Below are 19,111 nucleotides of genomic sequence, written 5' to 3' on the forward strand. Positions count from 1 at the left end.
TATTGGGATAGCAGACAATGTAGATGGTGCATCAGGACTCTGTTCCTCTATAGTTGTGTCAGCCCCGCTCGGTCTATGAGAATATATGGACTAAGGCGTCTTACACAGTGACTATTAAAAACCAGGGAAAGTGACTCATGTTTAATATCAGTACCTCTACTGGGAAGTCAGTATATTTATGAGTGTTTTAAATTACTTCTATTGTAACTGTGTATTATTTTGCAATTTTATACTTATACTCTACATTTTATATGTTAAATAACATTGAAATCTACAAGAATATCCATGAATTTTAGAATATCCCTTTCTAACCTCTGTATTTTCCCTTTAACACAAAAATAAATGTTTTCTTTAGGTGCTGACCTCGAAATAATAACATGTTCAAATTGCTTTGTGTTATTGAAAATATTTTATAGCTCTAATTTATGTTAAACCTACTACTTACAGTATACCTATTTTTCAGATTGAAAGTTTTTAATTTGACTTTCTGAGACATTGACAGACCAGTCAAAAGCATGCCTTCTAAGGACTAGAAACTAGAGCCAGGAGCAAATGGATAAAACAGGAGACATGAACGCAAAGAGGAAAATCTGGAGGGTTGGTGCACAGACCTAGTGAGTTTGCTCAAGACGCAGAGATGGACAGAAAGAATCTTAATGGGGCCAAAATGGCTTAAGCAGTACAATTAGGTGGCACAGATTTATTTTTCCAAGTAATATCACTCTGAATCTGGAAATAATAGAGTTCTATAGAATGATGAGATAACTGTCAGATAAGAATTCACTAACTTTTTCAAATACCAGAAACTTTCAGTCCCAACCTGGACTTAAGAGGCCTTTGAAGACCGTCAAATAGTACATAAAGTATCTTTTTTATGGGCAGTTTTCTCAAGAGTTTCAAACTTTTCACCAAATTCTCAAAAAGTCCTGTGACACTAAAATATATTAGAAACTCTGTATTGGACGATAGAGGACAAGACCCCATTCCTAGTGGCAAGGACACACACAAAAAGAATAACTTTTCACTAATTATAATGAGAATTACCAGGAAGAAAATGACAAAACTTCAAAATCTTCTCCACAGTTTTAAAAGAAAACAAGTAAATGGAAAATAACACATCATCCCTCCATAGGAAACCTGAATGTTATGCTATAAAGGTATCTCTTAACTATAAATGTAATGTCATTTTTTATCAGAATCCTAATGATTATTTGGGGGAACTCATCTCTAACAATGTTAGCCAGCGAAAACAGATCTTACATTTAGGGGAGTGGGAATATAAAAATGTTCTATGTGATATTAAAACATATTTAAAGCAAAAATAATTAAAATGTGTATAAATAGAGCAATCAACAAAGCCAAATAGATGACCCAGAAACTAACCCAAATGGGGGTAAAAAATTTAAAATCTGAAAGGCAAAATCAACTGTCACTGAGAAATAAAAGAGTTATCCAATCAAAATAGTGAAGAAAAAAATAGCTAATAATCACTTAATATTATCACAGAACTGTTAAAGATTAATGGCAGATTTAAAGATTTAGTTAATAGGTGACTAATGGATCTTGCATAAGGGCTTAGATTTTTTTCAATACAGATTCCATAGAGGAATTTATAAAGGAAAAAACTACTTACCCACACAGACATAAATGTACCTCCGGCAAATGTAATGCATGCATGTCAATGAAAGCATAAGAAAATGGAAATGAGGAAACGGATGGGAAAAATGTGTATTTATAGCAAATATAAGGAACAGAGTTCTGGTCAACGCCCATGTCAGGGTCTTAAGAAATGATTGAGACAAACATTCAATAGAAGATGGGCAAAGGGGAGGAGTGGGCAAGTTGTAACATGGGAAATTCAAATGTTCAACAAGTCTGGGTAATGTTCAATAAAAAGCACCCCCCACCCTATTCCTCTCAGCCCGAGTGCTCGCTCCAAGTGGGGATGGCCCAGCAGGCTCTCGCGTGGTCTCACAAGAGACACTTTCAGAAAGAAGCGTAGCAAAAGAGTTTTAAAGGTGACTAGATTGTCTTTGGCTGCTATGCCATTTCTAGGAATCTCTCTTAAAGAGCTAAGGAAGAAACTGTGGTATAGGTAAAGGTTTAGGCATACGTAAAGATTTTCATCATAAACATAGTTGTTCAATAATAATTTCACAGTTTATAAACTTAGAACATTATAATTCTCTCACTACTGGAAAAGAGAGTGTTCCTATGAAATTTCACAAACAAAAACGGCATACCGCGAAAACGCAATTAAGTTTCATTTACACAGAACAACTTTCAGCATTCTCTGACCCAAAAGATAACCTACCAAATCATGCCAAATAATGCACTGTCCCTCAGGTAATACTGATAAATAGTGCGCACAGACAGAGTTCAAAGTGAGGCCGCTTGAAGCTGAAATGCTGAGGGTAGTTTCCCGGGAAGAGCTGGGGACGGGGCTGAGAAGACACTCGGCCTCTCCAGGAGCCCACAGCAAAGCAAATGCTGATTTCCAGTTTCTCTTTTTTCCTGAATGCAGACATCATCTTCAGATTTCTTTCCATTAGGCAAAACAACTAGTAGAGGTATTGTGTAAAGCCAAAGTGGGGGAAAGTGAACTTTTGAAAAGTGACGGCCACTTGGGGATTTTCACAAGCACACTATGCTCCTTTGTTTACGGCAAAATCATTTCCATCAACATGTTAACAGTGGCCAACACCAGGCAGGGATGATTTCTTTCTTTCTAATGCATATTTGTTGTCCCACAATAAGCAACAATGGCTTTGAAAGATTTACAAATAGTTTCAGTGTAATATGAAGAAATCTTTTTCCTTAATTTTTCTTGACAGAGTTATGAGCATTGTCATATCAGAAGATCTAATCCAATAATTCAGACTCAGTAGGACTATTTTGCCTCTTTTCCAGAAGATACAATTCCAAATGGAATAAACAGGACCAAGACCAAACCTACAGCTTTCAACCGCTTGTCTGAGCTGCCAAAACCTTTAAAAAAAATATCAAGAGATCAAATAAAAATGTTTTCTGGTTGCTAGCCTTGTTATTTTAACAAGCTGCTAAGAAAAACACAGCTTTTCCTTTCCCAACCATAAACCTTAGTTGCTATTTTGCAGGTTCGTCTATCTGGAACTCCCAGCTGCTGCCAAGACCCCTTGCACCAGGTTCCGCTGGTGGCAACCTGTGTTCTCAGGAGAAGACTATGACCAGTGGGCCCTCGATGACGTCATCATTCTCTCTGAGAAGCAGAAGCAGATCATCCCAGTTGTCAACCCAACTTTGCCCCAGGTATTTCCCATCTGTCTGGGCTCCATGAAGACAGAGATTGTCAGCGTGGGTGGCCTGAAGCAGCTGCTCACGTCAGCAAGGCTCGAATGTTTAACATTGAACGTGTCATTAACATTTTCTGCTTTTGCACCAGAGTCACTTGGTGATGTGCAAACCCAAAGATTAGGATTCTGAGTCCACTAGAAACATCTTGGAAGAAAGGCCTGGTGATCTCCTTCCAGAAAAATCAGCTGTTGACAGCTCTCTGGAGTGCTACGCAGACACACCTCGGCCACCATGTGTCACAGAATTAGCTTCCTGACAACTGGTTTTGTTACTGTTGTTGTTTGGGAGTTTGTGTTTGGTGTTTACACTTACATTTTTTTTTTGTTTCCTATGAGTGCTACTAGTTCACAAATCACTTAGAATTAAAACATATGATGAAATCTGGCCAAGTCATCCAGAAAGATTATTGGGGTGTTTGTAAGTTGACTCTATACATTGTGGCAAAATAGTTTCAGTTGCCAATAATTGGTAGAAAATGTTAATAGTCGTTTAAAAAAAGTTAATTTAGACATCTTGCTCTTTTGTACCAGAAAATGGTACGTGAACCTGCGTGACAAGAATTGAAAATGCCCTTCTGTTTTCAGAGCCATCAAATTCCCTTTCTGTGTTGTTTGTATTGTTTCTGTTAGAACTTTTATGAGAAGCCAGCTTTTGATTACCCTGTGAACCAAATGAGTGTGTGGTTGATGTTGGCCAATGAAGGAATGGCTACAAACGAGACCTTCTGCTCTCTCACGCCGTCAGCCATGGTGTTTGGAAGATCAGATGGAGATCGATTTGCAGTAACTCGAGATTTAACTCTGAAACCTGGATACGTGCTACAGTTCAAGGTATTTCTACACACACATATTCCCAGAGCAAGGCAAGAAGCAAAACACCTTTGGGATTTCAAACTTGAAAGTCACAAGTTTTTTCTTGTCGTAGTAAAGAAAGGAGTCCCATCAACAAAAGTTCAGCAATCTTAGCATGACAAAGCTTTGGGGCTTCTTAGTCATAGGAAAACAGCTTGTCAGTGGCTAATGAGCCTCAGAAATTGTGTCTGTGGCATGCTTTCTCTTGATTTACTTAGGGAACTCTAGGAGAGTTGAAAAGAAAATTGCCTTGTGGAGCTTCAGTCTGATCATGACAATGAATTCCGTGATTCCAAATTGTCATGGCCACGTCCCCTTCAGCTTACAAGTGATATTTGGGATCTAACAGTTTTTTTTATCCTTTTAACTGAAGGATTTTCTAACAATTTATATGTGGTTGATTCAGTACATTATGACTTCAGTTGTTAACATTCTCTAAACAGTTTGTTGCTTTTCAGCTATGTGGTCATATGTCAACATGGACAGCGAGTATTTACTTTGACAAGCTCTTGTTTCTGAATCCTAATCAAATTTTCATTGTGTCCATAATAAAATCCCATTGGTGGATTCTGGGGTTGAAAGTAATGCAGTTTTAATGAGCTAGCACAACTACATGGCCCTTGAACAATGACTGGGTGCAGATGCTAAATAATTTACAAGTGGAAGTATTAAGGAGATCAGATGTTTACAGGCAGTGCTCTTCAAATATAATTTCACAGGTCTTTAAACAAGAAGTTAATCATAAATAAGATGATTAATAAAATGTTCTTTCGTGGATATTGAAGAGACTAATGATCTGTTCCATGTGTATTCTCCACAATTCATTTTCATAACATTATCCTTCTCTGTTTAGATGATGTTGCTAACTTGCAATGGAAGAAAATCACCTGTAACCTGATACAAATCTATATTTATTTGTTGATCCTATATAAAAAGTTAAAAATAATAACATTACTCGCAAATGCTTTGCACAAAACTCTGCCATTTCTCACCTGACACCTTTTCTACTTAATTAATCACAAAATCATGAGAGTGTAGGTGTTAAAGTCTGCAAGGTGATATTCTGAAGTTGAAAAAAATCTAAATATAGAAAACATTAAATGTTGCCAGTAATTTTAAACAAACATCAAGAATGCATAAAGTTTAAGAAGAATCTAAATTCTCACTAAAATCGCACCAACAGGAAGCTATCGATTTGTGGCAATTCAGTCATAATGGCTACACATTACAGGTCATGCAGGGATTGGTAATTAATGTTTATCTGAAACCTTTAAGAGGTAGAGGGTATAATTTTTACAAAAATGCAGAGTGATGATCTTTTATTTTTTGACTGCTTTTCCATGTATAAGCTCTAGTTACTAGGATTGTCTAGATGAAAAATATGGCCCAGCCCCGCAAGGGAACTCAAAAACTAGTGAGTGAACCAGTGCAGTATAATCGCAGAAGTGCTGTCAGAGCAGTAGTCTCTAGGTACGGGGAAGTAGCCTGCACAGTGCCTGCTAGAGAAGCTCAAAAAGAGATCTGTGGGTGACTACATGGATGGCTCCACAAATATGACGATTTTGCCAGCTGAAAGACAGAAGGATAGGAATTGCAGTTAGAGGGAACAGAATGTGAAAATACTCTTAACATGTAAATCTGTGGAAATTCAAATGAGCACGGTAAATTTGAAAACCTCGAGGAGTTTTGTGAAGTATGTGATACTCATCTCATGACCCAATCAGACTTTGTCTCAGAAGGCTCTTTCTGTCAGCCAGGTGGATGCTGAAGTAACAGAGCAACTACAGTCAGTTAGGACGTCCATTCATTCAACTTACATTTCTGAGGCTTTTACTATGTCCCAGGCAATGAATGCGCTAGCCTCTGAAAAGAAATAGGAGTAGATCGTGTGTATTAAGGTTGTTGAAGGGTGGTACCATTTTATAAAGGGTTGTCAAGGTTGGGGGTCACTAAATAAAGTGACAGTTAAGTTGAAACCTGATGACAGTGGATGGGAGAGCCAGGCAGCTCCATGGAGAGCGTTCTATGGGGGCCATGTGCCAATGCCTTGGAGTGGGAGTGGGATTGGGAAGAAAATCATTATGACAAAAGCAAAGAGAGCAGAGGGACACAGAAAACATAAGTCGGACTTGGACATTTGATTACGTAAGATGGCTAGCAGAAGAGTGACTTGCTGTGACTGTGGTAGGGTTAAACGAAACTAACAGAAGCAAAGGCAGAACTAGGGAGACTTGCTGGGTGACTGTGCAGTGATCCAAATGAGAGATGACGGTAGCACTCTAAAGCATACGTGGGAAAGTCAGGGGACTGGGAGAGTAGGTTAGTGGGACTGGAACAACTAAAACAACTCCTGAGAAGGTTAAGTAGTCACCTCCATTGGACCAAACCTGTACTCGCTGCTCTTGAATCAACCCTGACCCACAGTGACTCTGCAGGGTGTAAAATAAAACTGTACAGAAGATTGTCACTTCTTTCTCCAGTGGAGAAGCTGGTGGGTTCCAGCTACCAAAGTTTTGGTTATCAGCTGATCACCTTAGCCGCCGTATGTCCCAGGCATCTCCGAGGTTGGAAGGTATTCAAAATCCACAGTGGTCACAACATTGGATCCTGTTGCACCTGGAGCCACCATGAGTCAGAGCAGAGTCAACAGCAGCCAACAATAAGGGGCTGCTCCCGAGGGCACACCCAGAGGCAGTGATGCACGTTTGTCAAGAGGGCAAGAGAGAGGCCAAATGTGGAAGTTGGTCTTATTCATAACAAATTTGAAGTTATGACAATGAATCCAATGGAGACTGATGTATAGTGGAATGAGAAAAATTAAACATAAGAACTGAATTCTAGAAAACACCAACACTTAAAACAGGCAAACTAAATGCTCAATAGAAAAAGACAATAAACCATGAATGGTTTTAGAAGCAACAGAATTGTCAAGTAGAATAAGTATTGGATTCTCCCATTAGTTAGGTTTCCTTGGTAATTTCACTGACTTGTTAAAAGCAAAAGCCAAAGCCAAGGTTGTAATGCATTGGAGAATGGTGAGTGAATTAGCCTACACAACCCATATGACTTTCTCTCGAGATGTTTTTCTATGTAGTTAGACACAAATTGAAAGAAAATTTTATTTAAAGGTAGGGAGACTTGAATATATATATACCTCTAATAAGTGTCTCAGTAAATATTTTTTAATATATCAATGAATCCTGAATGGAATACTTAAACTTCTACACCACAATCTTATCTAATTCTTAAAGCACAGATTTGTCAGAGAACTGAAGTTTCCAAAGGCTTTCCTACCTTAGAAACAAGAGATAATAAATATAAGACAAAAACACGCACTCTGTGGGCCGAATGTGACCATTCTCACCACATGCTAGCCAAAGACTAGTGATGTAACAGTAATTTTAAAGGAGCAGTGTTACAAGAGTGTAGTCCTGCGTCTGAGAGGGTGTGTGATAACAATTACTTAGTTTTGTTGTTGTTAGCTGCCACTGAGTCAGTTCTGACTCATACAGCGTTACCCTCCGCACAACCGAACAAAGCATCGCCTGTCCTACGCCAGCCTCACAATTGCTGCAGTCACCGTGTCAGTCCATCTTGTTAGGAGCCTTCCTCTTTGTATTGCCCTTCTACTTTACCAAGAGAGACGTCCTTCTCCAGTCTCTCCTGATCACCTGCCCAAAACATGAGGCAAAGAAGGCTCGCTGTTTTTCTTCTAAGGAGCATTCTGGCTGTACTCTTCCATGATGGATTTATTAGTTCTTTTGACAGCCCGTAGTACTTTCAATATTCTTCTCCTGCACCATAATTCAAATAGACCAAATGTCCTTCTCTCTTCTTTTCTCAAGGTCCAACTTTCAGATGTGTAGGAGACTATTGAAAATACAATTCATGGCTTAGGTCAGGTGCACCTTAGTCCTCAAAGAAACATCCATACTTTTCAACACTTTAAAGAGATCTTGGGGAGCAGATTCACCCAATGAATGCGTCCCCTATCTCTTGACTGCTGCTTCATGAGCGTTAATTGTGGATCTAAGCAGGATGAAATCCTTGGCAACTTCAACCTTCTGTCCACTTATCATGATGGTGTTTGTTGATTGTGAGGATTTTTTTTTTTTACACGGAGTTGCAATCCATACCAAAGGCTCCAGTCTTCGATGGTACACCTAGTGCTTGATACGTAAATACAAGGAGATTTCACATAGTTGGTGGACATTTTCATTATTTTTCAGTTGTTTTCCACAAAGCTTTTGAAGTCTTCTTGTGTTTATGCATAGAATTGTAGACATACACACATATACATCTCACCAAACTTGTGTGTGTGTGTGTGTGTGTGTGTGTGTAGATAGTTGCCCTTAGGACTTTTTATTGAATATGAAGTCTTTAGGAATGTATGGAAGGTTAAAATGGAGACTTTCTATGGTTTAGTTTTAATGACATTTATATCATTTTATAAATCCAGTATTTTATAATACTTAACTGTGTTAATATTCTTGGCATTTTCCTATGTAAATTTGAATAGGTGAGTCACATTGACTCTCCACTGGACAAACTATGACTCTTCCTCAGAGGGCCCTTCTTGCTCTGACTAGAAGCATAGGGAGACTACTGAATCCTCTTCCTAACGCTACCTTACAGTCACAGGATGAAAGGTTGACCTCTTGACTTCTGCGCTGTATGATTTGCCTATGGCTCTACTTTCCCTTTATCCTTTATTCTTATTCTCTTGAATTCTTTTTATTCCCTCTTGCATCTATATTTTCTATTATACAAGTTGACTATTCTGATTTATAAAGCCACTTATAAGCAATTTCTATTATGATTCCAGCCAGCAAATGAAATAAGATGAGTAGACCATTTGTATAAGCAATGTCTAATTAAATAAACATCAGGAAAAGCGTTTAGCGTTTACAGTGATCAAAAGATGTACCCTGAAATGGCTCTAAAATTCTTTGTATGCCTGTTATCTTAGAAAGGAGTTTCAAACTGTACGCATGCCCAGTGTTGTAACATTTGACCCATTTGAACGCAATTAATACAAAATGAACACATAACTATGAATTTTAACACGGTTCTACACTCTTAACTCACTTGCTAACAGAAATTTATCTGGTATTAACAAATCAAAAAAAGAACCTTTGCCCTGGTGTAGGTAATCAGGAAATAATGCATACGAAGAAAACAAGAGAGAGCAGTGCTGTAAGTGGTGATGTCAATTAGATGATCAAAATCTATAGTTCCATATAGATATCAGGGAAATAAAAACAGTTGTCCTAAAGTGTTGAGATTTGGGTTGCTTTTTATTATTAGTTTTAATTTATGATACTGTTAATTCTTGGAAGAAGTACAGCCAGAAAGCTCCTTGGAAGCAAGGTGGTGAGACTTTGCCTCATACTTTGGACATACTACCAGAAGAGACCAGTCCCTGAAAAGGGACATCATGCTGGGTAAAGTAGAGGCTCATCAAAAGAGCGGAAGACCGTCAACAAGATGGACTGACACAGTGGCCGCAACAATAGGTCCAAACGTAACAAGTGTGAGGATGGAGCAGGGCTAAGGGGTGTTTCATTCTGTTGTGCATAAGATAGCTATGAATCAGAACCAACCCAACAGCACCGAATAACAGCAGTTCTGTGATGACACTCAGCCACATGAACATGCAAAACAGTAATAGTCTTAGTTCTGGATTCTATTGCTTATTTGATGCTGTGAAGAGCAAAGAGGCTCTTTTATCTAAATTGACACTGATTTCTTACTGAGCTTTTGCGTGACAACCGAATAAATAGGTGTGATCCCCTGGAAGCAGAGAGGACAGCCCTATCTTCTGGTAACCATCCTGTCCTGAAGAGGGTGGCTGCTTCTCCATCTTTTGTCTAATTCCATTTATACCCTGTGAGAAGAAAGTAAAAGACTCTCTTGGCTTCTTATCTTTTGCTTCCTTCTTCCCTCTTACAAATCCCAAGACATTTACCAATGAGCAGCAAGTCCAGCTGTCTACTAAGAAACACCTACTTGTGCTTGGCTGCTAACTAATATGAGTCCTGGTGGCACAATGCATGAAGCGTTTGGCTTCTAACCAAGGGGTTAGTGGTTCAAAGGCACCAGTGGCTCTGCAGGAGAAAGATGGGCAGTCTGCTTCCAGAGATAAGTATCATCTTAGAAACCCTCAGGGAAAACTGTACTCTGTCCTACAGGGCGCTAGAAGCAACTCAGCGGCAGTGGGTTTGCTACCCAAAGATTTATGATTTGAGTTGAAAGTGCCTCAGGAGAAAGGTGTGGTGATAGATTTAACAACAATCAGCCACGGAAACCACCCTGTGGAGCAGTGTTCTTCTCCGACTTCTATGAGGCCACCATGGTCCACAGTCAGATCAACAGCAATCGGCTTTGTTTGTTTATTGTTGTTTGTTTATTGCTTGCCTAAACAAAGAACTGCAGACTCTATGGATCAGTTTTGATTGGAATCGAGCTTCACAAGTCTTATTGTTGCAAATTTGCTGCAGACTAGTAGGAAGGGCCCTGGTCACTGTGGCACCTGACTTGTTGAATACTGGCTTTGAACTTGTTGAATGCTGGCTGTCTAACTCTGTCCCTCCTTTAATAGCTAAACATAGGGTGTGCCAACCAATTCAGCAACACTGCTCCAGTTCTTCTTCAATACTCTCATGACGCCGGTATGTCCTGGTTCCTGGTGAAAGAAGGCTGTTACCCAGCTTCTGCAGGCAAAGGGTGTGAAGGAAACTCCAGAGAACTCAGTGAGCCCACAGTGTACCACACTGGGGACTTTGAAGAATGGACGAGAATCACCATTGTTATTCCAAGATCTCTTGCATCCAGGTAAAGAAATCCTTCCTGTTTGGTGCCATAGCTCCCATTCCTTGGACACACATCTTTACTGAATCTCCCGGTGGCCTAAAAGAATGCACATCTTCTCAAGATACCTAGCCGAGAAATAATTCTGGAGAAAATCTGGTGTGGTGGGGGATGGGTGTCTGTGCATAAAGTGGGCCTGCCTCTTTCTGTGGTCTTTCAGTATTTTTCAGAGTTAAGCCCACTGTTTCCAGACAACAAAATTATCTGTCACATTGTGTTGGTCTAAGCTAATCACAAATTTTGATAAGGCATCACTTCTTAGGGACAATTTCTGGACCAGTTTTCTATTGCTGTATCAAATACTGCTTAAAACTTAGTACCTACAAGCCACAAACATTGGTTTTTCAAATTCTGTGGGTTGACTGGACAGTTCTTTTGCTGGTCTCACCTGGCTTCACTCACGTGGCGATGTTGAGGTGATGGGATGCCTGGGGGTGGACAGCACTTCTGAGCCCTCCACTGGACTGATAGCCTTGCATCTTCAAAGAGGCTAGAGGGGGCTGCTTCCCATGCTTATAAAGCATTCCTAGAGGGAAGCTCTCTGCAAGTAGGTCTTAGGTCTCTTAAGTCATGTTGGCTAGTATCTCATTGGTCAAAGTCATAGGACAAGTCTAGAACCCATTTGGGAGGAAGCTACGCAAAGGAATAAACACTATATTATTAGTTACTAATGAGTTGATTTTCAATTCATAGTGACCTCTCGGATAGAGTGGAATTGGAAAATATGATTTGGGGGGAAGCTGTATTGTAACAGGAACCCTGGTGGCATAGTGGTTACACATCAGGCTACAATCCACATGGTTGGCAGTTCAAAACCACCAGTAGCTCTGAGGGAGAAAGACTAGAGTTTCTACTCCCATAAACAGTTGCAGTCTCAGAAACCCATAGAGGGTCATCCATAGAGGGTCCTTTTGAGTCAGCATTGACTTGATGGCAGTGAATTAGTTATTGGTTTTTATTATTTTGACAGTTCACAGTAATTCAAGATGTTCCATGTAGATCATGAAATTTCAAAAGTTTGAGTGCTGTTTTTTTATACACTGGAAAACTCTTGACTTAATTAGGGTCACCAATCTTCATGGCATTTTCCATCTCCAGCAAAGCTTTCTCAACCACTTCTCCAAACACCTAACATGACTGAAGTTTTACATCAGAAAACCTTGGCTTTCAGCCATTGTCCACCCATTCCATAAATAGATATTGGGCATTTCTTGAACCCTTGAATACAATGATGAACTCAACAAAGTAGACACTTCAATTGTTAATAAATGTCACAAAGAAAAATAAAGCCGCAATAGGAAGAGGTCTTAATAAAAGCAGACGGGTGAAGGATGGTTACATGCTCTGAGTTCAGTGAAGCCAGAGTAGTTACAGAAGAAGAAAAGCAAAACTTTGGCTTGGGCTATGTTGAGATTCGTACACGACAGCCAAACAAAAATATAGTATAGACTACGTTTCATTTTAAATGAAAGAGTTGAGAGTTAGGAACCTGAAGCTGGTAAGTTAAAATCCATGTTATAGATAAGAAGAAAGTATAACTAGAAAATGATAAGACTTGTAAGGATTGGACATTTGGACATTTGGATGTCAGGAAGATGGGAATGATCTGGCAAAGAGACCCAAGGGAAGCCACAGGCAGACATGGTACAGTGGCCCTAATAAGTTAGCTCTGCTGCTCTGCCTGGAGGCAGAGTGGATTGTGCATTGGGGAGCAAGGTCAGCAGTTCAAAGCAGTGAGTACCTTAACAGGAGAAATATGAGCCTTTTTACTCCTGTAAAATATGGGAGTCTCAGAAACCCATAGGGGCATTTCCTCCCTATCTTGTATAACTCTGTCCTTCCTAAACATAGGGTTTGCCAATCAATTCACATTATGAGTCAGAATTGACTCAATGACCATGAGTTATTGAGTTGTACTTTGCTCATCCAAGAGCTCTGGTGGCATAATGGGCTAGCGTTCAGCTGCTAACCACAAAGCCAGTGGTTCGAACCCACTGGCCACTCTGTAGGAGAAAGATGAGGCTGTCTGCGTTTATAAAGATTTAAGGGCTCAGAAACCCTACTCTGCCTTTTAGGGTCGCTATGAGTTATAATCAATTTGATGGCAGTGGGTTTTTGTGTTGTTTTCATTTTCTGTTTTCAGAGCCTTCCCAAAATGCAGAGTATTTCAAAAATGTGATCCTTCACTGCCTGAGTATCACTTAAAGGTGTAACTGAAACTAGCCTCCCAAATCTTGGCGTGCTCTCATAATGGGTTAATTTGCCATAGCTTCGTAAGCTGGGACCTGCCCTGCCTTTGCTCAGTTAGCCCAAGCTCTGAAGTTGTCTGTATAGTAGTCCAAGCTGTGTACTCCATCACTGCTTTCCTCCCATCATACTTCTGTGGAACTGCAGCTTAACCAGAGCCCTTCCAAATAGATGTTTGCAGCATGCCAAGCAGTTAGGAAGCACCACGTGGTGCGCACTTGCTGCAGTGAAGAGAGTTTTGCTGCTGGAAGACACCACTATGAGAAAGCAGTCGATGCAGTCGGAGCCACGGAACACAGATTTGGCTTGGTTTCCTCAAAGCCTGATAATAATACGTACAGTTGGAGCTGAAACTTCCGTTGATGTTCGGTGGAATGAGCTCCTTGATAAATTCACAGGAAAAGCTTAGTATCACAAAGTGAGTCAATATTTTGAGGATTCCACTGTTATCAATATTTTCTTGGACCTCAGCTTTTGAAGATGAAATCTAAAATCTTCCCTCTTTCAAATCAAACTTCCTGAATAATTTTGAATCCCATCCAGCTTGCTGGTTGACGGCATTTGCGATGAGAACCCTCTGTCTTATAACGGGAAATATGTTTCCACTGTAGTCCAAGTAAATAAGCTTCAGTAAGCTGTTATTGATCCTTGTGCGGTATTTCCCACAAACTCAGATATCTCCAAATGGAGTGTTAGAAAGCTGTGAATTCCAAGTGCTAAAACATGGCTCTTTTAGAAATAATTCCAAGCAGATTTTTCTCAGAGCTGCAGTCTTAGCTCAGATTAGTTCGCGTGGCTGTTGCCTGCAGGGGAAAGACCGTGATGGCAGTAAACACAGGCCAAGCCTCCCACCCATGCAGCATGCCATAGAGCTGTGTCCTACCTTCCTTACACAGCATGCAAACACCCGACGGTAGGTCTGAGGGAGGCCAGAGACACACTTCCTTTGTATTCTGAAGACTGTCTCCCCCACCTCTACCCATCACCAGCGAATTCTTCCCGGGAACCTAAACAGCCGCAGCATCCCTCTGAAGTGTGTGCGTGCGGAAGGATGGGGTGTAGAAACCAGTTCGAGTCTCTCAGTCCTTCAAGCAAAGGGGAAAACAGCCAGGAGACAGGACGGTAGTCTTCACATCCCCTTTTCCTTCCTGATCTGGGACTCACAGGACAATGGAGAAGCTTTCGATCCTCAGCACCACATTATGGCTTGTTTCTAGTAAAATTCCAAAAACCAAACTCACTGCTGTGGAGTCAATGCAGAAGCATAGAGACCCTAGAGGACAGTGTAAAACTGGCCTGTGAGTTTCTGAGACTGTCATTGTTGATGGGAATAAAGAGCCTCGTCTTTCTCCTGAGGAGTAGCTGGTGGTATCAAACTGCTGATCTTGCAGATCACAGCCCAAAGCATAACCTCCGTGCTACCAGGGCTCTTACAGTAAAATTACATAAGATTAAACTCTTTCCGCAGTCATCACTTTCTGAGAATCCTTGCTGCTATCTAGTCAAAGACTTATTACATGTCCTCTTAGCTCTATGCTGCGAACTTACTTATTATGAATTTTTGTACTTTAACTTTTTATTGTAATTTGAGTGAAAGTGTACCATGCAAGTTGGTTTTCCATTCAGTAATTCCTACACATTTTGTGACATGGTTCACCGTACTTCCAGGGTAACAGCACTTTTCCACTTCCTTCCTGGGCTCACAGTTTCCAGTTGTCCTTATTTCCCAGGAGCCTTGGTGGCAGAGTGGTTATGCATTGAGCTGTTAACCACAAGGTCAGCAGTTCAAAACCAGCAGCTTCTCTGCAGAAGAAGGATCAGAAGTTCAGTGGCAGTGAGTTTGGTTTTTCTGTTAGTCCTGCCTTTTGAACTTTGTCCCTGGATAAATGCCGTCTATTTGATCTCATACGACTGCTCATTCTAAAGAGCATGTGCTTCCCTGGTGTCATTGTTCTGGTGGTATAGTGGTTACACATTGGACTGCTAGCCACAAGGTCAGGGGTTCGACACTGTCAGCCCCTTCACAGGAGAGATATGAGGTGCTCTACTATCATCACAGTTATAGTCTCCAAAAAGAGCAGTTCTGTTCTAAAGGGTCGCTATGAGTTGGAGTTGGCTCAATGGCAGTGAATTTGGTTGGGGTTCTCTGTTATTTTCTAGGCCTGTTTGGCTGTAGGAGTTCTGGCAGAATTGTGAGTTACGAGTTGGGCTGCTAACACAAGGTGCAGTGCGTGTGGTTTGGGGTTTTCATTTGTCTGAAAGTCAAGCTAAGGTTGTAAGTTCAATTCCAGGCCCAAAAAGTGGCCAAGAGCCATAGTCTCAGGGCTTCCACCTGTCTCCATTAGAACAGTAAGCCTGAACTTTTTTTTAATTATTGTTTTTAGTTTCCCACATTTTCCTTCCGCTCCATCTAGGACCCTCCATTGTGATCCTTTTCAGAGTGGTCAGCAGTGATAACTGGCACCATCATCTATTTTTTTCAGGTCTCAAGGGCATAGGGGCTGAGATTCGTGTGGTCCAGTAGTCCATTGAACTGTTTCCATGCATCTTTGGTTTTCTTCTAATTTACTAAAACAAAACAACAACAAAGCAAAAACTCACAGTCCTTGAGTCAATAGGGACGCATAGCCACCCTGTGGGGCAGGATGGAACTGCCCCTGTGAGTTTCTGAGACTAAGGGAATAGAAAGGCCCTTCCTTCTCGGGAAGAGCGGCTGGGGGTTTGGAGCTGCTCATCTTGAGGATCACAGTCCAGTGGTAACCCCCACTCTACCAGGGCTCCCTTCATTTGCTCCTGCCAGAGGGAAGTCAGATGTTGTGCCTCAGATGGCCACACAGAAGGTTTTAAGATCTCCATTGCTGATCACCAAAGTAAGGGGTAAGATCCTTTTCCTGTTTTCTTCTTTGCCACCAGGACAATAACACCAGGGAAATACATGCTCCTTAGAACAGACAACCTAGGCCCTTCCTCATGGCCAATGACCTTGATGTCCCCATGACTATGGTCATGTGCCTCTATACTCAATGACCCAGGACCTCTGGGTGCTAAGAAGTTTACATACCTTTGTCCCATGTTTGCTCTATTATATACATTAATAACCTGCTATTGATTTTCTCTCCCCTCCCCTCCCATTCCTAAAATTTCACTGCTGTCATGTCCTTCCCAATGCCTAGCGACCCTATAGAACAGGGTAGAACTGCCCCTGCGGGTTTCCGAGACTGTAACTCTTTAGAGGAGTAGAAAGTCTCCTCTTTCTCCCGAGGAGTGGCTGGTGGTTTCAAACTACTGAGCTCATGGTTAGCAGGCCAAGATGTAACCACTATGCCAGCAGGACTCCATGCCTAGTAAGCATCAAAAAATGGTTGGTTTGGGTTTGTTCCCCCGGTGTGTAAACTTTTCCTTAACTTGTTATCATAGTGGATGTATTCAATACTTACCCTTTGGCAATTAACTTACTTTACTCAAAATACTGCCCTCCAGGTTCATCTCCCTGAAGATCCTTGGTTGTTCATTAACATTGCTGGATGGTCCATTGTGTCCACCATGTGTGTTTATCCAGTCATCTGTTGATGCCACTCAGGTTGCCTCCTTCTTTTTGCTCCCAACACTAGTGCTGCAAGCAACATGGGTGTGCACATTTCTGATCCAGTCCCAGCTCGTCTTTCTGTGGGCTCTGTACCTGCAGTGGGATTGCTTATCAAATAGTCTGTGTGTTCTAAATGTTGAGAGCCGTACCGTTTTCCACAGTAGTTGCACCATTCTGCAGTCCCCCCAGCAGTGAACGAGAGTCCCAGTCTCTCCACACCCTCGCCAGCTCTTGTTGCGTTCTGAATTAGAGAATGTCGCGGTTACGGCTAGAGTGAGATGATAGCTCAGGATTGTTCAATGGCTCCTGATTGTGAGCATATTGTCGCGTGTTTCTTGGCCACCAGAATCTGTTCATGTCCTCTGCCCATTTTTAAATTGGATTGGGTTTTTGTTGTTGATCTATATCATTCTTAATGGAAGCAGTTGTCAGAATTGCATGTTCACATTCAGTCATGCAAGGGTTTGATTGGGTCTGTCTCCTTATTCAGCTACAGGCTGCATGAAAGCAGAGATCATAGTTGGGTTTTGTCACCATTAAGTCACCAGTCCTATCACTATGCCTGGAATCATGCAGGTGCCTCGAAATGTTGCTGGAATCAGGGAAGGCTAAATGAGGACCAAGTACCAACCATCGTTATTGACACATTGTAGAAGCAGGGGACCTTCTTCCTGCCACGTGCTTTTTGGATATTTATAACATTATTTGTGAGCCATACAGGTCAAACATTGAGTGAACCCACCGCTAATGTGATGCCTGGAACTGCTACTCTTTAGCGAAACACAAAGCATTTATTGGTATTGATGATTCTGAGGGCCTTTATACTGCCCATGGCCTGGACATTCCCCACCCTCGAACTCCAGTGAAGACCATTTTTAAAAAATATATATTTTCTAGGATAAATTAATATTTTTAATCAAGAAATCATACCTGAAAAGACAAAATAAACAAATAACACATGTACCGTATCATCAATATCATCATCATTACAAGTCTGTATCTCTTCTATTCTAAAAAAGATGAAAGGTACATGTCATCTAGACATACATCTAGCTTAACTGTTTTACTTATACCCTCCCTTCTTCTGATGATCCCTCTTTGACTCCAGTTCTTTAGAGAACTCCTCCAGTTCTGCTTCTTGCACCAACAGTCTGGAGATTGATAAATTAACGATGCTAAGTGCCAAGACCATGCTTCAGAGAGTGAGCAGGACAGCAGGAGGCATGGGAGGAGCCAGGCCCAACTTGGAAGAATGGCAGTGAAGGCTGTGTCATCCTCTGAGTCACACCGTCCAACAGAAAACTAAAACTCTCTCTCTCTTGCCCTTTCATTCTGAAATATAGTCTTCATCTAGGACCATCAGCTATGATTCACCATGTCCTGGCCTCCCCCTACATCCAAGTGATTAGTCATTTTGATTTGTGGTTTCTTTTTTCTTTATTTAAATTTGGAATTTTTAAAAGGGAGCTCCTGGGATCTTGTCTCTTCTCGAGCATCTGGCAGCCCATGTGTTTCTTTGAGGAAGATGACTAGCTCGGGAGCTGCAGACCAGGGTGCCTCCTCCCCGGCCAGCCCAGGAGCTGATTACTTTGCAGTCCTTGTGCAGAATGGCAGGACCCCACGGAACAGCGACGGGTGACCAAAGGTTCTCTTGCCCGTCATTCCCTATCAGCATACCAAAACTGTTACTAGAATCGTACCAAAAGATGAGCTTATGCAACCTTTTCAACACTTCTACTTCTGTGCCCAAATCTGAGCGCATTGCTTCAGCAAAGCAGGGCACTTGATGGAGAAGCCTCCCCATCTTTTCCAAAATCACCGCTTGAGTGGGAGACAGAGATGATTCTTAACCTTTTTAATTGCTTTGCACAGGACAACAATTTGGGACCTGTGTCTCTCTGACTTCTAGTGTTTAAAAGAAATAATAACAGAAAGGCAAGCAAGCATGACTTCTAATCAAAGAGGACTTGTTTCTGGTCACTGGTGTGTCTTCCTGTTATCGTGAGAAGCATGGAAGTTTTAACCTTTTGCTTCAGAGCGATTGGCAAAAGTTACCATTCATCAATTCTTTTTTTTTTTTTTTCTTTTTTAACATTTTATTAGGGGCTCATACAACTGTTATCCCAATCCATACACACAGCAATTGTGTAAAGCACATTTGTACATCGTTTCTCAAAACATTTTCTCTCCATTTAAACCCCCGACATTAGGTCCTCATTTTTCC

At 41.1% G+C, this 19,111-nt stretch overlaps 1 protein-coding gene across 2 annotated transcripts in view; it reads left to right on the forward strand.

The window, feature by feature from the left end:
* The window catches only part of RELN (reelin), a 549,393-nt gene that overhangs the window by 409,123 nt on the left and 121,159 nt on the right, over positions 1-19,111 (forward strand). For both annotated transcript variants that reach the window (XM_004702602.2, XM_004702603.2), the window contains exons 26-28: positions 3,117-3,288; positions 3,963-4,163; positions 10,786-11,018. In XM_004702602.2, coding sequence (XP_004702659.1) covers positions 3,117-3,288; positions 3,963-4,163; positions 10,786-11,018 — 606 coding nt within the window. The remainder of the gene's footprint in view (positions 1-3,116; positions 3,289-3,962; positions 4,164-10,785; positions 11,019-19,111) is intronic.

Source organism: Echinops telfairi, unplaced genomic scaffold, assembly GCF_000313985.2.
Source record: "Echinops telfairi isolate 266 unplaced genomic scaffold, ASM31398v2 ScPeMD7_23;HRSCAF=83, whole genome shotgun sequence".
Lineage (NCBI taxonomy): Eukaryota > Metazoa > Chordata > Mammalia > Afrosoricida > Tenrecidae > Echinops > Echinops telfairi.